Source organism: Talaromyces atroroseus, assembly GCF_001907595.1.
Source record: "Talaromyces atroroseus strain IBT 11181 chromosome Unknown scaffold_2, whole genome shotgun sequence".
Lineage (NCBI taxonomy): Eukaryota > Fungi > Ascomycota > Eurotiomycetes > Eurotiales > Trichocomaceae > Talaromyces > Talaromyces atroroseus.
The window spans coordinates 1,158,486-1,176,373 of NW_017971434.1; the positions used below are offsets into that span (position 1 = coordinate 1,158,486).

At 46.1% G+C, this 17,888-nt stretch overlaps 7 protein-coding genes across 7 annotated transcripts; all 7 read left to right on the plus strand.

Moving 5' to 3' along the window:
- Nucleotides 1-183: 183 nt before the first annotated feature.
- UA08_02537 (hypothetical protein) lies at nucleotides 184-2,903 on the plus strand (the record flags this gene model as incomplete). Its single annotated transcript, XM_020264590.1, has 6 exons — nucleotides 184-1,613; nucleotides 1,696-1,717; nucleotides 1,816-1,923; nucleotides 2,007-2,262; nucleotides 2,327-2,733; nucleotides 2,817-2,903. 6 exons carry the CDS (start codon nucleotides 184-186, stop codon nucleotides 2,901-2,903), a joined length of 2,310 nt encoding a protein of 769 aa, XP_020122615.1.
- A 1,196-nt stretch (nucleotides 2,904-4,099) lies between these two features.
- On the plus strand, nucleotides 4,100-6,424 carry UA08_02538 (Copper amine oxidase 1; the record flags this gene model as incomplete). The annotated part of the gene is made up of 6 exons (XM_020264591.1): nucleotides 4,100-4,156; nucleotides 4,202-4,431; nucleotides 4,510-5,095; nucleotides 5,167-5,292; nucleotides 5,358-6,202; nucleotides 6,289-6,424. The coding sequence occupies 6 exons, from the start codon at nucleotides 4,100-4,102 to the stop codon at nucleotides 6,422-6,424; spliced, it is 1,980 nt and encodes a 659-aa protein (XP_020122614.1).
- Nucleotides 6,425-7,055: 631 nt separating this feature from the next.
- Nucleotides 7,056-8,201, plus strand: UA08_02539 (hypothetical protein; the record flags this gene model as incomplete). Its single annotated transcript, XM_020264592.1, has 1 exon — nucleotides 7,056-8,201. The coding sequence occupies one exon, from the start codon at nucleotides 7,056-7,058 to the stop codon at nucleotides 8,199-8,201; it is 1,146 nt and encodes a 381-aa protein (XP_020122623.1).
- A 580-nt stretch (nucleotides 8,202-8,781) lies between these two features.
- On the plus strand, nucleotides 8,782-9,528 carry UA08_02540 (hypothetical protein; the record flags this gene model as incomplete). Its single annotated transcript, XM_020264594.1, has 1 exon — nucleotides 8,782-9,528. One exon carries the CDS (start codon nucleotides 8,782-8,784, stop codon nucleotides 9,526-9,528), a length of 747 nt encoding a protein of 248 aa, XP_020122622.1.
- A 1,167-nt stretch (nucleotides 9,529-10,695) lies between these two features.
- On the plus strand, nucleotides 10,696-13,097 carry UA08_02541 (hypothetical protein; the record flags this gene model as incomplete). Its single annotated transcript, XM_020264595.1, has 5 exons — nucleotides 10,696-10,778; nucleotides 10,839-10,979; nucleotides 11,039-11,765; nucleotides 11,817-12,077; nucleotides 12,141-13,097. 5 exons carry the CDS (start codon nucleotides 10,696-10,698, stop codon nucleotides 13,095-13,097), a joined length of 2,169 nt encoding a protein of 722 aa, XP_020122116.1.
- Nucleotides 13,098-14,074: 977 nt separating this feature from the next.
- On the plus strand, nucleotides 14,075-15,562 carry UA08_02542 (hypothetical protein; the record flags this gene model as incomplete). The annotated part of the gene is made up of 1 exon (XM_020264596.1): nucleotides 14,075-15,562. One exon carries the CDS (start codon nucleotides 14,075-14,077, stop codon nucleotides 15,560-15,562), a length of 1,488 nt encoding a protein of 495 aa, XP_020122117.1.
- A 632-nt stretch (nucleotides 15,563-16,194) lies between these two features.
- UA08_02543 (hypothetical protein) lies at nucleotides 16,195-17,542 on the plus strand (the record flags this gene model as incomplete). Its single annotated transcript, XM_020264597.1, has 3 exons — nucleotides 16,195-16,477; nucleotides 16,571-16,714; nucleotides 16,758-17,542. The coding sequence occupies 3 exons, from the start codon at nucleotides 16,195-16,197 to the stop codon at nucleotides 17,540-17,542; spliced, it is 1,212 nt and encodes a 403-aa protein (XP_020122114.1).
- Nucleotides 17,543-17,888: the final 346 nt, after the last annotated feature.

The window sequence follows — 17,888 nt, forward strand, 5'->3', positions numbered from 1 at the left end:
GGCCAACAGTGCCTTTTGTTTCGACTGGCTTCTGATCTGCCTTGTATAAATGATGCGGAACTGGTGATAACTTGCTTTCGGGAAACAGGCTCGAATTTCAACGAGAAGTGAAACCTACATGAGTAGCAAGTTTAGATCCGCGGACTTCATTGTTAAACCCTTCTCCGTGTCAAATCGCAACCAATGCAAAGAAGGCAAGCTATATGTGAAACCTGTGGCGATGGAAGTGTAGAATGCCTGCTTGTTACGGCTGTTGACGAGGTTTATCATGACCAGGAGAACCTCCTAGCGATAGATTGCCTTGGGCGCTTGTCACTCCACTACGGTGAACTATATGGCTTTGGCGAAGATTGTCAGAGGATTATCCATCATTGGGGTCGAGGACAAGCGTCACGCCTGATATTTACCTTGGATTCTCAAGGTTACACACCATTCCACTATGCAGTGGTTGAGAATCATGTATCAGTTGCGAGGGTATTCATCAATATCCTGCTGCCGGAAATTCAATCTAGGGGCAAGCCCGACAAGAATACTAGGAGCAACATGCAAAATCTGCTTAATATTGCCATCAGATACCAATTTGACGACATGGTTGAACTGCTCGGAGAATCTCAGCTCTTGTTTGGAGGGGTTTCGGCTCACGAAGAAAGCCCTCTTTACGTCGCGGCTCAGATTGGACGCGATGATTATCTCGATATTCTGCTGCGTAACGGTCAAATGGAATTGATAGATGGCTCGGAGGCACTAAATGGTTGGACTCCTTTATTCATCGCCTGCATAAATGGCCACAGAAAAGCTGCAGAGCTCCTTTTGAAAGCTGGAGCAAACCAGGAAGTGCGCGATTTTCGTGAATCGTACCCTAAAGAGCATGCAGCTCTAAGAGGTCATTTCTCCTTGGCTGAACTTTTGAAGCCATGGGATAGAACTCAGATGACTGGTGGCCCTGCCAGAATACCCTTGAGACCTAGTCGTACTGTGGGCTTCCATCTACCTGTCAATGTTGACCAGGCCATTGTCAACATTGGAACTTTGCAAAATGGAAGGCACCAGAATGGCATTGATTTGAAAATGCCTTGGTCGAAAGACAATATATTACCGCTAATGAACATGTCCGTGTCTGTGGGAGGTAGCGTCAGCCATCTGGTTCACTTACCAGTCCTAGGTGACATGAGCAATGAACCGTTGATCTTCCCAATACACGACCCAAGCCAAGTCCACCTAGTTTTCAAATTTTTCTCGGCCGATTCTTCACGCGAAGGACATGAGCGGATAGGAAGTGCTTCCATACTACTTCAGGAGGAAGTGGATTGCTTTGGACCAAACCGCGAAAGTCTTTTTAGGGCACGTACCATTCCAATTCTAGCAAAGGAGACTTCAGATCTCCTGGGCACTGTAACTTTTACCTTCCTCATCGCCAAAAAACTTATGAATTTGAGAAAACCGCCGCCTATAGAGCGCTACAACCCAGAGCAAGGAATACGGGTTGTTGGTCATAGAGGTCTCAAGACTTGGAACATGATGTCTTGGGTTATCATTGGACTAACGTGTAACAAGGTTCTGGTCAAAACACTGCAGATTGGAGTCATCTCCAACTCGGAGAAAACACAGTCCAGGTTCCTATCTAACCGGCCCCCGGAGCCTCTCTGAGACCTTCTTCTAATTTATCCCTGAACAGTCCATGATTTCTGCTCCCAGCCAAGGTGCATCATATGTCGAGGTAAGAAATTCCCATCATACAAGATGCTAATTTATCTAATGGCATATAATTTGGTAATGAAACACCGAGATGAATTAGGGTATACTGGAAATTAATAGTCCACAGATGTGCAGCGTACCCGAGACCTTGTACCGGTCGTTTTCCACGATTTTTCTTTGAGCGAGTCGGGGACTGATGTGCCTGTTCATGATCTTACATTCGACCAGGTAAGTGTCTCCCAAGTTAGCAAAGTTTCAAAGGCTCACCATCAAAGTTCATGCATGCAAGCAAGCTTCAGTGCCCTGGTTAGGGGTTTGATGATAGCAATGATAGCACAGAATACAGATCAGATAACCTTGCCAGAAGAAGACCTCGAGCACGCTCCTTAACAACGACATTTATGCAAGAAACTCACCCAATTCGTAACAGAATGAAGTATACCGTTGACTTCAAAAACAAAGGTAGCAAGCCAAACACGAGAGGATCCTTCATTCATGGCCCTTTCACCAATTTGAAGGAGCTGCTTGTTAATCTGCCCGAGTCTATTGGCTTCAATGTTGAAATAAGTGAGTTACTTTCCAATTCAGTCTTTGTGTTTCCATTCCCCTGACCCAAACTTACTTGACAAAGAATATCCGAGGCTCCACGAAGCGATTGAGGCCGGTGTTGCTCCAGTTGCCCTTGAGATCAATTTATTCGTCGATCGAATACTATATCAGATATTTAATCACACCGGCAGGCGAAAAATCATACTTTCCTCGTTTACGCCGGAAATATGCATTCTTCTGGCCACTAAGCAGCAAACATTTCCAGTCATGTTTATCACGAACGCTGGAAAGCCTCCAGCGAGTGATTTGGGGGCGAGAGCTTGCAGTGTAAAAGCTGCAGTTCGATTCTCAAAGCGGTGGAACTTAGCTGGCATTGTCTTCGCTTCTGACATGTTACTTATGTGTCCAAGTCTTGTGGGATATATCAAACAATCAGGATTTATATGTGGGTCGTATGGGTCCTTGAACAACGTTCCAGAGAATGTCAAAGTGAGTGTCGAGGACACTGCTATAGTGTTTTTTTTTTTTCTTAAATTTGATACCAAGACGAGTCGATCACTAATTAAATTCAGGTTCAACAAGCAGCAGACATCCAGATCCTAATGGCCGACAGAGTTGGCGTCGTTTCAATGGTACTCAACGAGAGCCATACTATTTAGCCTGTGGAATTATCAGCTTCTTTCAATGAATCAATAAATCAAAGAATGATATTATCTTGCCTTTAGAAATGACAGGGGTCTACGCAACTTTTAATTTATAGAATGACACATTCTTTAGTGGGAACATAGCGTAGAAGTCACCTGCATCAATAATGAGTACACAATTACAAAAATAGATACAATCTTAGGCTTGGGCTCCAATCACCAGGCACAATTCTCTACCGAATGACAGGGGACGGTTACACTTAGGTCAAACCACCGTTTCACCTCGACATGCTTCGCTTATGTACCCTACCTTCAGCAGCCATTTGCTTTTCCAGACGCCTACGATATCCTGCTTCATAAAAACAACTATATCTTGGTAGGATCGACTTCTTGAGCTATCTGGACGATCACTGTTCTAAAACTCTGTGAAGTAAATGACTGGCTAAGAGTCTGAGACATACGTAAAAGGCTAGATTGCTAGGTGATCGATGCTGCCGTATCCTGACCTGCCGCACCTTGTATTCTTAGGGTTAGGCGAAATTAAGAATCAATGCCAGATTCAACATCAATGGCATAATCCTCAATTTTGGTTTGTATCTGTATATGCATGTTTCGATAATATGGTCCACTATTTGGATCCCCCTTTTCATAGCGTTACGCAATGATTGGATTATTCGGCGAGGTATTCTTCAGGAGTATTGTTAGAACCCATATGATGAACAGTCTATGTGACTCCATCATTTGAAACAAGGTACAATATAGCACCTGAAGGAACTTTGTGCGAAACTCGTGCTGTCATTGTGCTATCTTGAGGATTGACCTAACATCCAGAGGAGATCTTTGGAGGCGATCTCCCCACCAAATGAATAATATGCACCTGCAGATGCTTTGCTATCTTCAAGTTTATTATGACCATTCAGTTCACTTCAGATAGCCCTACATAAAGCCTAAGAAGTTACAATATGGATTGCCATTGTGGTTCGGAAAAGCAATTAATCCGTTTTCGATGTATAGAAATCTCGGAATATTCCGAGATTCCGATTGACACCACCCTAAATATTGTTTGAGATAAGAAACACTTTGATCAAGTATATATTCATATATTCGGCTTCCTATTATACTGCTCGATTTTCAATCTGGATTAACCTGCAACGACGACGCTCTGAGTATCTCTGATTGGCACTGCCGGGAATACGAGATCGAAAGACATCATGCACCATCACCCATTAACACCTCTCTCAGAGGCCGAGACAAATGCCGCAAGAGATGTGATTCTCAACGCTTGTCCCAATTAAGTAATCTTCTTTCGGGAGATCTACCTTGAAGAGCCCTTGAAAAAGGATCTCATCCCTTATTTACAACTAGAACACTCAGGAAAACTCTGCCCTACTTCTCCTCGTCCCAGGAGATTGGCCAAATGCCAATATGATATTGTCGGCAGTGAACGTGTCCCGGAGTTCCACGAGGCCGTTGTGGATGTTGAAGGAAAGGTGCGAATCAGTTATACCGTTGTTGGGAAACAGCACCAAGCTTCATTAATCCTGTATGTTGGCTGCAACTTTCCTTCTTTTGCAATTCTTGCTCAAGGATTTGTTGTATTAACAGTATTTCTCCTGTGCAGCGCCGAATTTGACATCTTCGTCAAAGTCTGCGAGGAATCACAAATGTTCAAGGATGCAGTAGCAAAATTCAAGCTTCCCGAAGGCTTCGAAGTCGTTATTGAACCATGGCCATATGGTGGCCGTGATAGAGTAACTGACGATAGTCGGTACTTCCAAGGCCTGATATTTGCTCAGGACAAGCGCTCCGGAAACCCAAACTCGAATTTCTATGCCTTCCCTCTACCTATCATTCCAGTCATGGATTATCACAAGCGAGAAATAGTCCGAATTGACCGATTGGCAACAGGCGGCAAGGGCGAAGATCCCCTGACTCTCCCAGAAGCCACCAGAGAAAATCCTATCGGACATTGCACACCAGCTGAATATATCCCAGAGCTGTTGTCAAACGGCACGCGGAAGGATTTAAAACCATTAAATGTGCTCCAACCGGAAGGGCCCTCGTTCAGAGTTGCTCAAGACGAGTCATTGGTAGAATGGCAGAAATGGAGATTCCGGGTTGGTTTCAATCCACGTGAAGGTGCGACAATACATGATATTCGCTACGACGGAAGAAGTGTTCTTTATCGACTCAGTCTCAGTGAAATGGTAAGTAATTGAGGCATAGATATATGATGCTTGCTGCTACTACTATCAGGGCTAATAGACCGAACTGCCAGACTGTCCCATATGCAGACCCACGGTATCCATTCCATAGAAAACAGGCGTTTGACTTTGGAGATGGAGGTGCTGGAAATTGTGCAAACAATTTATCTCTTGGATGTGATTGCTTGGGTGTTATCAAGGTATGTGAAAACGGAAGCAAGCTACCCCTGAGTTATCAGAGAAGCTAATGGAGAAGTAATTAAAGTATTTCGATGGTGTCGTGACAGACGCCGAAGGAAATGCGACAGTTGCCCCAAATGTGATTTGTCTACACGAGCAAGATAACGGCATTGGGTGGAAGCACACCAATTGGCGTACCGGTCGAGCTGTGGTAACCAGGTCTCGTGAATTGGTGGTTCAATTCATCATTACACTAGCCAACTACGAATATATATTTGCGTATAAATTCGACCTCGCCGGCGGAATATCAGTAGAATCCCGCGCAACAGGGATAGTCAGTGTTGTAAACATTGACCCTGGCAAACAGTCCGAGTACGGAAATGTCGTCGGTAACGGAGTCCTAGCACAAAACCATCAGCACATATTTTGCATTCGGATTGACCCGGCTATTGACGGGTACAAAAACACGGTCTACATTGAGGAATCGCATGCAGTAGAAATGAACGACCAAACGAACCCAGAAGGAAATCTCTACCGGATCTGCAAAACCCCCGTGGAGCAGTCAAGTTGGTTTGATGCTGCGCCGGAGAAGAACCGGATTATCAAGATGGTGAATACAGACAAGATCAACCCGATAAGCCAAAGACCTGTGGGATACAAGTTCACGCCTATGGCTACCCAGCTGCTTCTCGCGGATAAACGCTCTATTCAGGCTAGGCGTGCCCAGTTTGCTCAACACCATGTATGGGTCACAAAGTACCGGGACGGCGAGCTCTATGCTGGTGGCAAGTATACGTTGCAGAGTCAGGAAGAAGTCGGGGGAGTCTCAGATGCCGTGAAACGAGGCGAGAATGTGGCAAATGAGGATGTTGTGGTCTGGAGTGTTTTTGGGATCACTCATAATCCTCGTGTGGAAGATTGGCCGGTTATGTGAGTTTTTTCTTTCTTTTTTTTTTCCTTTTTTCTCTCTCTCTATCCCTCGTGTTTCCAGAGTCTATCGCTGATCATATTGTTAGGCCAGTGGAATGCTACCAACTCAATATTCGACCGACCGACTTCTTCACGGATAATCCAGCCATTGACGTGCCATCGAACAGAAACATGTCTTCGCAACTGGTCAGGTCGGATGATTGTTCGAAATGTAATCTTTGAATCGGCCGAATTTATACGTATAGTGCTATTATTTGATAGATTTGTGTAGATTTGCCGAATCATATAGATCGCTATGCGATTGCTCCATTCTTGTTACTATTATTAAAGTATTCTTGTCAATTCTCAGTTTTTAGTAGCTCTAAAGGTGAGTAGAGTAGATACTAGATAGAAACAAAACAGAGAATACAAAAATAGCCCTGAGTGCCGCACTAAGCCCACAATAGCGGTAGACCAAAATGTTAATTTCACGACATCTCTTGATTTTACTGTCAAATCAAGCAATATACTCATATTTTATGTTTCTGCATCTTCTTTTGTGAATCATGTGTTCATTTCATTGCGCCGACGGTTAGTGGTTCTTTGCAAGTAGTAACGCCATAGTACGGTTGATTGAAATTGCTCGACAAACGAGAACACGGCATTCAAAATTGCTATGCATCTTCACCGATGAAGTTGAAGTTACGAAGATACGCCTTGAGGAATGCTGCTCAAAAGAGAGCATTAGGGTTGTGATTGCTTTACATGTACGTCATATCCCCACACGTCAAACATCATAAACAGAAGGTGATCTAGTGACTACAACGACAAGCATGGATAGTAGTACCGTATAAAAAAGTTCCTCAACATCAATATGGGCGACTCCAAGAGATATTTCAATAATTCAACGACAACCCTGAGAACAATTCCGAACCCACGTCAAGAGTTGATAGCATCCTTGACGAAACTAGTGCGCCACTGTCCTCCCTTGAACTACAGGGGCCGCATAGGACGTGCAAAGGGCCTATTCACCGGCCCAACATCAATAGCCTACCTATTCCTCAGATTATCCAACACACATCCGGATCTCAGAATCGAGAGACACACCCCTCGAGAGTGGTGTCTTGCTTACCTTGATTCCGATTCCAGCAATCTCCCGCATGCCCGCGGCCTCACTGGCTGGGGTATTGAGAACGAGTTTCTAGCTTACAACGCAGTAAAAGCCGCTGCTGCACAGGACTCTTCGGCTGTCAAGAAATTGCTTGATGCTATTGCCACCGAATTTCACAATTGCCCGTCCGGCGATAATGAGTTCTTTGCCGGTCGTGCAGGCACCCTGGCACTATTGCGTATTGCGCAGTGGTACACGCCCGAAGAAGCAGATGAAATGATCTCAGCGAGTATGCAGGAATTAACCAGTCACATTTTGAAGCATGCACCGTGGTCATTCCATGGCAAAACCTACATTGGCGCTGCCCACGGAGTGATTGGAATTATCACGCAGCTCGTTCTTTCCGACCACAACCTAGGCAAAAACGATCTGGTTGAAGAGCAACTCCTTGGTCTTCTAAACCTGCAAAGGCCAGATGGCCACTGGCCCACTACTGACGATTCAACTCGGGGGAAGTCCGAATTAGTTCAGTACTGTCATGGTTCGCCAGGGTTCGTAATGTCGTTAGTAAGAATTCGTCCCTTTGTTCGCCCCGAGCTGCAATCGCGCATTGAATCTGCAGTTGAACGCGGACGTCGGGAGATATGGGAAAAGGGTTTATTGCGCAAGGAGCCTAACTTATGTCATGGTATCACAGGTAACATGCTTGCACTAGAGAGTTGGGCCCAACGGGAACATTTTATGGCATATGCAACAATGGAAGGTATCGAACAGGGTATTGCGGACGGGCATTTTGTTCCTGGCGACGATGCCTGTGGTTTATTCTGGGGTGAGGCAGGTCGTAGTTGGGGATGGATGATGATTGATGCAAAACTTGACCTTGGATTTCCTGGGTATACCGACATCTGACAGGCGCCCGTAGTAAGCTTATCCTTTATGTACCTAGATAATCGCGATAATGAGCCTAGATGGAGCAATTTGAGCAGATTTTGACGCAAGCCGACCTTGTAGTGTCTCTCAATCAAGCTATTATGTAGTGAGGCTAAGTTATAGCCATATATACAAGTATAAGTTACAACGAAGAATTCTGCGAAATCGTAAAAGGATTGATGATGTCGAAAGAGGTCTCGAATCGGGCTGTTGGAAACGGCGCAAGATGTTATAGAGTGAGCGAACGATATAAAGAGACACCAGGGCGTAGCGAAATGTACGTCCGGGTCACTAGAAACCTAGCAGAAGCGCACAGAAGAGGAGTCTCGTCGAGGTTCATCAGGAAACGCTTGCAACCTTGCTGCCTTGTGCCTTGAAACTCTCTGCCTTGGGCTACAATGCAGTAAGACGATGATTACACTGATATTCTGCCTTCAAAATCGTGGCTTGGCATTTAGCTTGCAGTTCGGGAGCTTAAAAGCGGATGAATATTGGCGGTTCGCCTGGGCTATCAAACCGCCCGGAAGTTAAACTAGTTGACTGCGCTCGGAACACGACGATGCCCATGAAAAGCCTCGCCCAGTCGCGATGGGCTGTTCCCGAGCGCGAATCCGAATCCGAGTCCGCAGTCATCAGCAGCTTCACTTCAGCCTCCTCAGCAAAAGCAAGAAGCCAAGAACTCGCACGTTTCCTTAAAATCGTGTCTCGTCTAAAATGGAAACTCCCGTTTCTGTCGGAAGGCTACCGCCTGGCCACCGCAGCCGCCTCCCCCGCCGACGTCGCGCACGCTGAGATCATGTTCAAGATCGATTTCCACGAGTATTACGCTCTCCTCGAGCGTGCGATTGTCCATTTGCTGGCTGTTTTCGATATTGTCGTTCACAGCTCGCGGTACAAGGGGTCGTCTGATAACAAAGTCAATGGTGGCGGGACTGGGAATCATCGATATCACGCCAATGTCCTGGAGGCATTGGAGAAGAAATCATGTCCACTACACCCTTCCCTAGGCAGCGGAGCGGTTCGGGAGCAGCTTCGTAGAGCCAAACAGCTGCGCAATCAGTGGAAGACCGCGGACTCCTCCGATGAAGACGAACAACTAAAGATGCCACTGGAAAGCTACGACCTCGAAGGCATTCTGATGGCCATTTTTGCTGGATTGGAAGAGGCACATGCTCTGGCAGAGGAACATGTCATGAAAGCCGAGTCTGACATGGACGTAGAGACGGGCAATGGAAATATATCGCCGCCCTCGGTTGAAGCCGATTGGGACTTTATTGTCGACGCGATGGATTGGCAGGCCGTGTGAACGACATGTATATGTGGAACTTTAGCGTGTGCATCGTACCGATTGATCTTTCTAATTGATACCCAAAGTTTATCATTTCACCATCATCTATTGATTGAAATAGCCCTTGAATCGATTGCTTGAAATTGCGAGGTGTGCAATTGCATGCACCAAGAATGAATTACAGGATCTAGAGCCTATGAACATATACTTTCGTTGCATAATATCCAAGGACCGACCTGCTTGATTCACTTTATTTGTCAACAACAAAGGCAGGCTGAATCATAAAACTAGCAAAGTCCTCGGCAATCACATCAACCACTTGTTCACAGGCCTTCCGTTCCGTATATGAGCGTACAAAACGTGGTTGTGAACCCAAGCTTCAGAATATGCATGGAAGTCTATTTGATCGACACGCCAAATGAAAGCCTCCTCCTCTTTTCCCTTTATTTTCCATCGCTGGTGCACCTTCATGTCGTTATCATTATCCTCCATTTTCTTTTCAAGATTTGGTGGGGACTCGACAACCATGAATACCGATTCGAGAAGCGAAAACCACTCAAGCACCCCTCTTAGTGCGGAGGGATTGCACGTAATCACGGTATCAGGCAGCGCAAGCTGCTCGACTTCTGAGCCATTCTCGGCATGACTGAGCATATATGCTGGGGAATCATAAGGAATAGCTTCGTTGCAAAAGCTTTCTAGTCCACCATGCAGCAGGTAAAGCACGTCACGTATTGGGGCCAACGGACGCACGAAGACATGCGATTTTCTGTATTTGCAGAGTAACATCTGATAGCCCTGCTGGCTAGCCCAGGCCAGGGCAATGCTGCGGGCCTCAAAGCTCACGAAGAGCAACGGCCACGTTTGAAGTAAGCGGTAACAAAATAACTAACTATCATACCGTTTTGCAGAAGAACAACGCTGGCTGATCATTTTCAGAAATTGCTGCTCGCCATGTTAAGATACTTTCGAACGAGCAGGCCTTTTGACAGATATTTTCCACTCATAGAAGTAAGCGTTAAAGCGGCGGCTGTTCTGATGAGCGCTGTTCCCATTGGTCAAATCCGCCTTACGTAATTCAGCTTGGCACTTGCCGACTAGTTAACTGTCGAAGAACCATCTTGCCTTGCGCATCTTCCCACAGAAATGCAATGAAAAGAGCTATTAGGGACGAACTTGTGTATTATGGCGGAGAGCAGCAAAAGAAGTGCACCCAGCGCCGATACCTGTGAACCACGGAAGCGCGGAAAATACACCCAAGTTGCTTGGTATAGGCACTCCATCATTCAGCTGGCGATAAACCAGGTAGCGATACTAATGTGCTGTAGTAACGAATGCAAGCGTCGAAAGCTCAAATGCAGTGGCGGAGATGTCTGCAAGAGATGCGCATCAAACGGCATGACTTGTGTATATGCCTTGCAAAGTCTCCCGACGCAGACAAGAACTGCACGGCCACCGGCTGCAGATCAGTACGCATGTTGATAATCATTCTCTACTGTACGTGCACTCGGACTAATGTGGCGTGCAGATCTTCTTGGAGATTCAAAACGTTGGAAACCCGCATGTTGGCAATGCAGAAGCAGCTGGATCTTATGTCCGCTGAAATTGGAGTCCTACAAAAGAGGTCGTTGCAGCCGCTTTATCAACCCATCAAGACTTCATCTAGTAGCAGTAATCCTGCTGATGCTCGATGGACAAATCGGGCTCCGGTGTCTCCAAGCTATATCGGCCCTACTAGTAGCGAATTCGGTCTTAATGTCCCCGATGATGCACCGGAGTTGGATGAAACGCAAGCGTCGGACAATGTACAGATATCAGTATCAAACAGCCCAAGTGCAGTTCCTCCAGAAGAGGAACAAGGCAATATCAGCATCTCCTCAACCAATCCCCTACTGTCACTCGCCGAAACTGACGTGCTACGGCTTGTCGATATATACGAGGAAGCTGCTGGCTTGATGTATCCTGTGGTCGACCTCGAAAGCATTCGAGAATACATTGTTGACTTTTATCGTCAGCACCTGGATGGATCTGCTGACCATTTATGCGCTCCCCAAAATGGCAACGAAGCCTGGTGGTTCTCCGCGCGTGATAGCGAAGTTCTGAAAATTGTCCTCGCTCTTGCTCTAATCTCTGAGTCGAATGGCAAAAGCGAGCTAGGAAATGTTCTTGCTGCAAATGTTGAGAATAACTTTGCCTCAACGCGGACACAGGTGCCTGAGGTTGACATGAAGGAATTGATCATCCTCACATTGGTGGTGAGTTATCTCCGAACTTGCATAAGGCGCCGTCACTTATTATGAAAATAGGCTCTGTATCATTCTTTTCGAGATGATGATGTGTTGGCATGGCGAACAATTGGCTTAGCAGCTCGCGGGGCCGTACAAATGGGCTTGCACAGATACGACACATGGCTGAGAACCGGAGGGATATTTCCAGGAGATTTGGAGCGTTCTTGGGCGATCAATCTCTTTTGGTGTATCTATGTCTTTGACAAAGAATTCTCGTTTGAGACTGGCCTGCCGTTTGCCATGCGAGACTCGGAAATGGATGCAACCCTTCCCGAACCGGTATGAACCAGTCCTCTTGAATGAGATGCAATAGTGTCGAGTTAACAGCTTAAAAAAATTTAGACCCACAACCATACATATCTAAGATGTATGATTTCATACTGCCGCGTTGGAGGCAAGATTTGGGATTTGATGGTTGGCTGGGGTAGCACAGCAATAGAAGTATCCTCAATTACCGAAGCCCACCTCAATCATCAAATACATGAATGGGAGGAATCAATACCACCTGAGCTCCGTTTGAAGGTCCATTCCGAAGACTCTGTCATTTCGGCGAGAGATGCTAGGCTTGTGACACCGCAGATCCTCCTACACCTGCGAGCGAACCAGATGAGAATCCTTGTCTACAAACAAAACCTCCTCAGCACAGATGCAATTAAACGGAATTTGAAAGGAGCAGAAATTGCAGTAGCAAATGCGAAAAATACCATACAGGCGCTCGAACTCGGCGACGTCTCAAAAATATTTAGTCACCGACCGCAGCCATTCAACCGGTTTCTGTTTTCGGCCCTTGCAACTTTATTTCTCGCCATGTTTCACTTCCCAGAGGGCTTTAGGAACGTATGCCTTGACAATTTCTACGATGCATTGGATGCATTGAAACGATCATCCACTCGTGGAAAGCATTCGCGACGACTTCAAAAAGTCATGAAGAACCTCAAACGAATCAATACCAATAATCCGACCAATAGGCAGGAGGAGTTCGTTCAAGCGAGAGCACGAAGTAGTCGGTCTATTGCTGTAGAGAAGGACCCCGAGATGACACCGACTGCGCAGCTCATGGACGTTAACACTTCACTTTATGCTATTCCGCCAACCTTGGTCAACGGAAACACGCCAGTGGATGACTACAGCGATCTCACCAACTTTTTCGAATTCGCCGGGGACTGTTTCATGGATGACCACACTGATCAAATGAATAACATCTCAACCGAAGCACCAACACAACAATACCAGAACTTTGTGGATATGTTCCAAGCTGAAAACGAAACATTGACTCGATTGATGGCTGGACTGTTGTAGTCTTCATACGTTTGCTACATGTAGACCACTGACCTATTCAATCGTATGATCACATTATGATGTACATATAGAGTGACTATTTACGCACCAACACGGCGACATTTGGAATCAGCTCAAGAGACGCGGAGCAGTTCCCTATCTACTTTCCACAGATCGAGATGTGCTATCAAGTATGCAGAAGCATGCATGCATCTTGCTAGATGATCATCGGACATACAAGTGTCAGGTAGCCATACTATCGAGTCTATTAAGTATCATCGGGAATCAAGTACTTTTCACGCATACTGCTCGTACTATTCCGTGTCCAGGTAAGCTAACATCGAAACTGTTGGGGAAGAATTAGAATCCCCCCCCCTTTCACAGAATCACAATATGTTAACAAATTCCGGAGACAGCCGAGGCATAATTTAAAAAGTGGAGATGGTTTGTCTGTTCGTGAAACTAATGAAAAGATCAGCGATGTGAGTTGCGAGTCGGACTACGGCGAGATGAAAATCCATTGGCTAAACGAAGTCTTGGAAGAAATGCGAAAATAAGCCGCTGGCTATATTGATACTATGGCTATATAACTAGTCTAAGTTATTGGTGTATTAATAACTTACCCACCACATTATACACAGGTTCCCTCGAAAACCCGTACAGAAGCTTAATGGGTAGTGCGTGATGATGATGAGCACTGGAGTACTCCTATGTACAAACGCTGCCGAGGTGCATACATGTGATCTGGACTGTTGTGATGAACCCATACAGATCACCCTTGCGTCGTTGTTTACACTTTGTTTTCTACTTCAACCCATATACATCCATAATGTATATGTTGGCGGCATCTATTATTCCTTACAACGCTCGTTCTATCAGTACGGATAAGGGAAGCTCATTACAATAGTTCTCCGAACGCTAGCAAGTAATTTTTGAGAGGCAGCAGAAAAAGAAAAATATACAAAAGGGCAGAGCAGGAAAGGAAAAGTAATCAAAAAATGAATGGCCATATCAATGGTTCCGCCAACGGAACAACAGAAGAAACAATCGATGTAGCCATCATCGGCGCAGGCATCTCCGGCCTCAACGCTGCATATCGAGTGCAGTCGAAACTGTCAGAGTACACATACAAGATCTTCGAGGCTCGCGACAACATTGGCGGAACATGGGATCTTTTCAGGTACCCGGGAATCCGCTCAGACTCTGATTTCTACACTTTCGGCTTTGAATGGAACACCTGGCCGAAGGATAATCCAATTGTGCCGGGAGAGGATATCAAAGAATATCTGCAGCAATCCATAGAGAAGGAAGGTATTGATCGTCATATCGCGTTCCATCATCGACTGACAGCTTTGGAATGGTCGTCGGAGTCCATGCGCTGGACTCTGACTTTGGAGACGAAGGATCAAACGAGGCATGTTCAAGCACGGTATGTCATTGTTGGAACAGGGTACTATGACTACCACGAACCAATGAATGCCGAAATATCGGGGCTGGGGAACTTCCAGGGAACAGTGATTCACCCGCAATTCTGGCCCGAGGAATTGGACTATACCAATAAAAAGGTAGCCATCATAGGCAGTGGCGCCACAGCTATCACCCTCGTACCCAACATGGCGTCAACAGCAGCGCACACAACAATGATTCAACGCAGTCCGACCTATGTCTATCCATTATCGAACCCGACTCGGCGCTGGTTTGGTTGGTTCATCCCCAGCCTAATCCGAAGTCAACTCAGTCGTCTAATCTTCATTTTCTTACAACGCTTTTCATACGCACTCTGCCGCGCCTACCCGAAACAGGCACGATCTATTCTTATATGGCGTATGCGAAGCCTTCTCGGTGGCGTCTTGCCTGTCGACCCGCATTTCAGTCCAAAGTACAACCCATGGGACCAACGAGTCTGCTTTGCGCCAAATGGAGACTTCTTCACGGCCCTTCGATCTGGTAAAGCAGACGTGAAAACGGGACATATTCGAACCGTGACTGAAAAGAGCATTATTCTCGACAATGGCGACGTTGTTGAGGCCGACATTATCATCACGGCTACGGGGTTGAAGATTTCCGTCGCTAGCGGTGTGCCCATCAAGGTTGACGGTGAAAAGATTTCAATTCCTGAGAAGTTTCTCTGGAATGGGTCTATGTTGCAGGATGTGCCTAATTTTGCTATCATGATTGGTTACACGACTGCCTCGTGGACGTTGGGTGCCGATGCTACTGCGTTGCTTTTCACGCGTATAGTGCGATACATGGAGCGTCGGAATGCTGTTGTCGCCGTTCCGCGCCTCGAAGATCCCTCTGTTTTAACAACTAGAAACATAACGGATTTGAATTCGACGTACCTGGCGGTTGCACAGAAGCACATGCCAAAGACAGCGGAGGAGTATCCATGGCGGCCGAGAACCAGTTACTATGTTGATATCTGGCAGGCTATGTTTGGACGCATTGATCGAGGTATTGAATATATTCCCGCATCTGCGAAATGAGTTTGAATGAAATGATTTTTCGGGATTTGTAGTATGGCTTGTATCAGTCTTTTTCTCCCTTTTTTTTTTTTTTTTTTTTTTTTTTTTTTTATAATATTTGGATATTTGGAATTTGGATATTTATGACACTCTTAGTCTACGACCGCATTCATGGTTTGCAATAGAAAACAGCTCTGGGATCTTCAGACCCTATTGTAAAAGGTTAACCATAACAATAACCCGGAAAGCCAGGTTCGGAATACCAAGCACCCTGTTGAGGTTGCAGGTGATATGTTGTGTATTTTTAATTATTGCTGATACGCTACTTGTAAAGAAAATGCAAGCCGTCACGACATTACGATCAGGTGTATTTCACAAGTGCCGAGGTCTGCCAAATCTCAACAACAATTGGAAAATCATCGGCCCCTCGTTGCTATCTCGTTTGCTGCACGCAGCCCACTAATGAGGATTGACCATGCGCAAGCACACAGGGATGCACTACTATCGTATAGGTGGCTATAGCCACTTGACAGATATGATAAAAATCCTCGTTGTCCGTACTACACGCATACTACGTAGTACACAAGTTGTACTCCTTACTTCGGTACATGGAGTTACATAAATACTCTCAGAACAACACCCCAAAATCCAAAATGGCACACCCAACCATGAAGAAAGAGGAGTTTCTTCGCATACAACCACACACTAATGAATTGATATTAGCACATGGATCAAAAAAGTCGCCTTATAGTCAAAGGTCAAGCATGACCCTATCCGAAATACTCGATCTCCCTATTGCCCTGTTTTCGCTGCCTATCGTGGGATTTCTAGCTCTTCTCACAGGTCCCTTTCGTGCCAGGAAACAGAAATTCAATCCCAAGCAGTCAATTGCTGCGAGTTTGCTGCTGCATGTTGGTTATGCGGTTCTGAGGAGATGTGTGTCACGGCTTTCACCTTTGCAAATCCAGTGCGGCTCCCTCCCTCTTTGCGTTTGGCATGTTAAATATTAAGAGCTAAGAACTTTTAGAGCATTGCTACCATCCACTATTACTACTTACAAGTTCTTTATCTGGGGACATGGGCTCAAGGACCAGAGTATTGCCCTCGGTGAAGGCGCCACAGGGCACTGGTTGGGAAACCCAAATGCCAAGAATGTGCTCATTTGGATTCATGGTAATTCGCAATTGCTACAATGCATATACTATAAATGTCTTAGAAATCCTGGAACTAAAACACGAAGTAGGAGGAGGTTGGGCTGTGCCCGCGAATAGAGGCTACTTTGCCTTCTTTCACAAATTCCTGAAGGAAATGCGCGCAGCAGGCAAAGACATTGCCGTCTTTGCAGTCGCGTACACACTTGCTCCCAAAGCTGTCTATCCAACCCAATTTCGCCAGAGCGTCACGGCCGTGCGATACATTCTCGAAAAGACTGATCGCAAGGCCAGCAACGTATATCTAGGTGGAGACTCGGCGGGCGGTAATCTCGTGCTCGCTGTTCTAAGCCATATTGCACATCCTCACCCGGAGATTGAGCCACTCAAACTCGCCGCTGGCGAAGAGATAGGCGGCGCAACACTGTTGTCGCCCTGGTCATCACTTGAGACGACGTTCCCGCCGCTGGAGACAGAGCCGCTGGGTGATTTGATTCATCCGGGATGCGCCAGACCCTGGGCAGGGAGTTATTTGGCTGATCGCGAGAGAGACAACTATACTGACCCACGGCTAGCGCCTATTGGGTGGTGGCATGATGTTCCTATCAAACACGTATTGGTTACTGCTGGTGGGTACGAATTGTTATTGCCGTTTATCGAAGACTTTGCAGACAGATTGATAGAAGGTCTAGGGGAGGGCAAAGTAGAGTATTTTGTGGGCCCTAGAGAGGCACATGTGGCACCTATGTTCAACTTGCTTTTGGGCGACAGGGCGGAGACAGAGCAGGGCAAAAGGATCAAAACGTTCTACAGGGAGGTGATCAATAATGATAGACTCCCCTCACTGTAGAGTGAAAGTGCTTATAAGTTGTATGTGCCAAATTAATCAACTTTTTCAACTTAAGTCTAGGGCTAGCCGATATGAGGCTAACCATTTATGGTTAGAGAGGAGCAGTCCGCTAGCGCGGCTGCTGCCTGAAATTGTAAGCCGGGCCTGAAAATAAGTCCGGCCAGTCGGGTTGACCCCTTTTTACTTTTATGGGACTCCTTCCCGGCACGGACTTCGGAATGCTACGAATTCCGAACTGCGCCACCGCATCCCCATTTCCGTCGGATTTCGCAGCTCCCACGACCGCCACACGTCAGCTCACATCCTGCAAAGACGTTGTTCAAAGTCATTCATTATTAATCACATA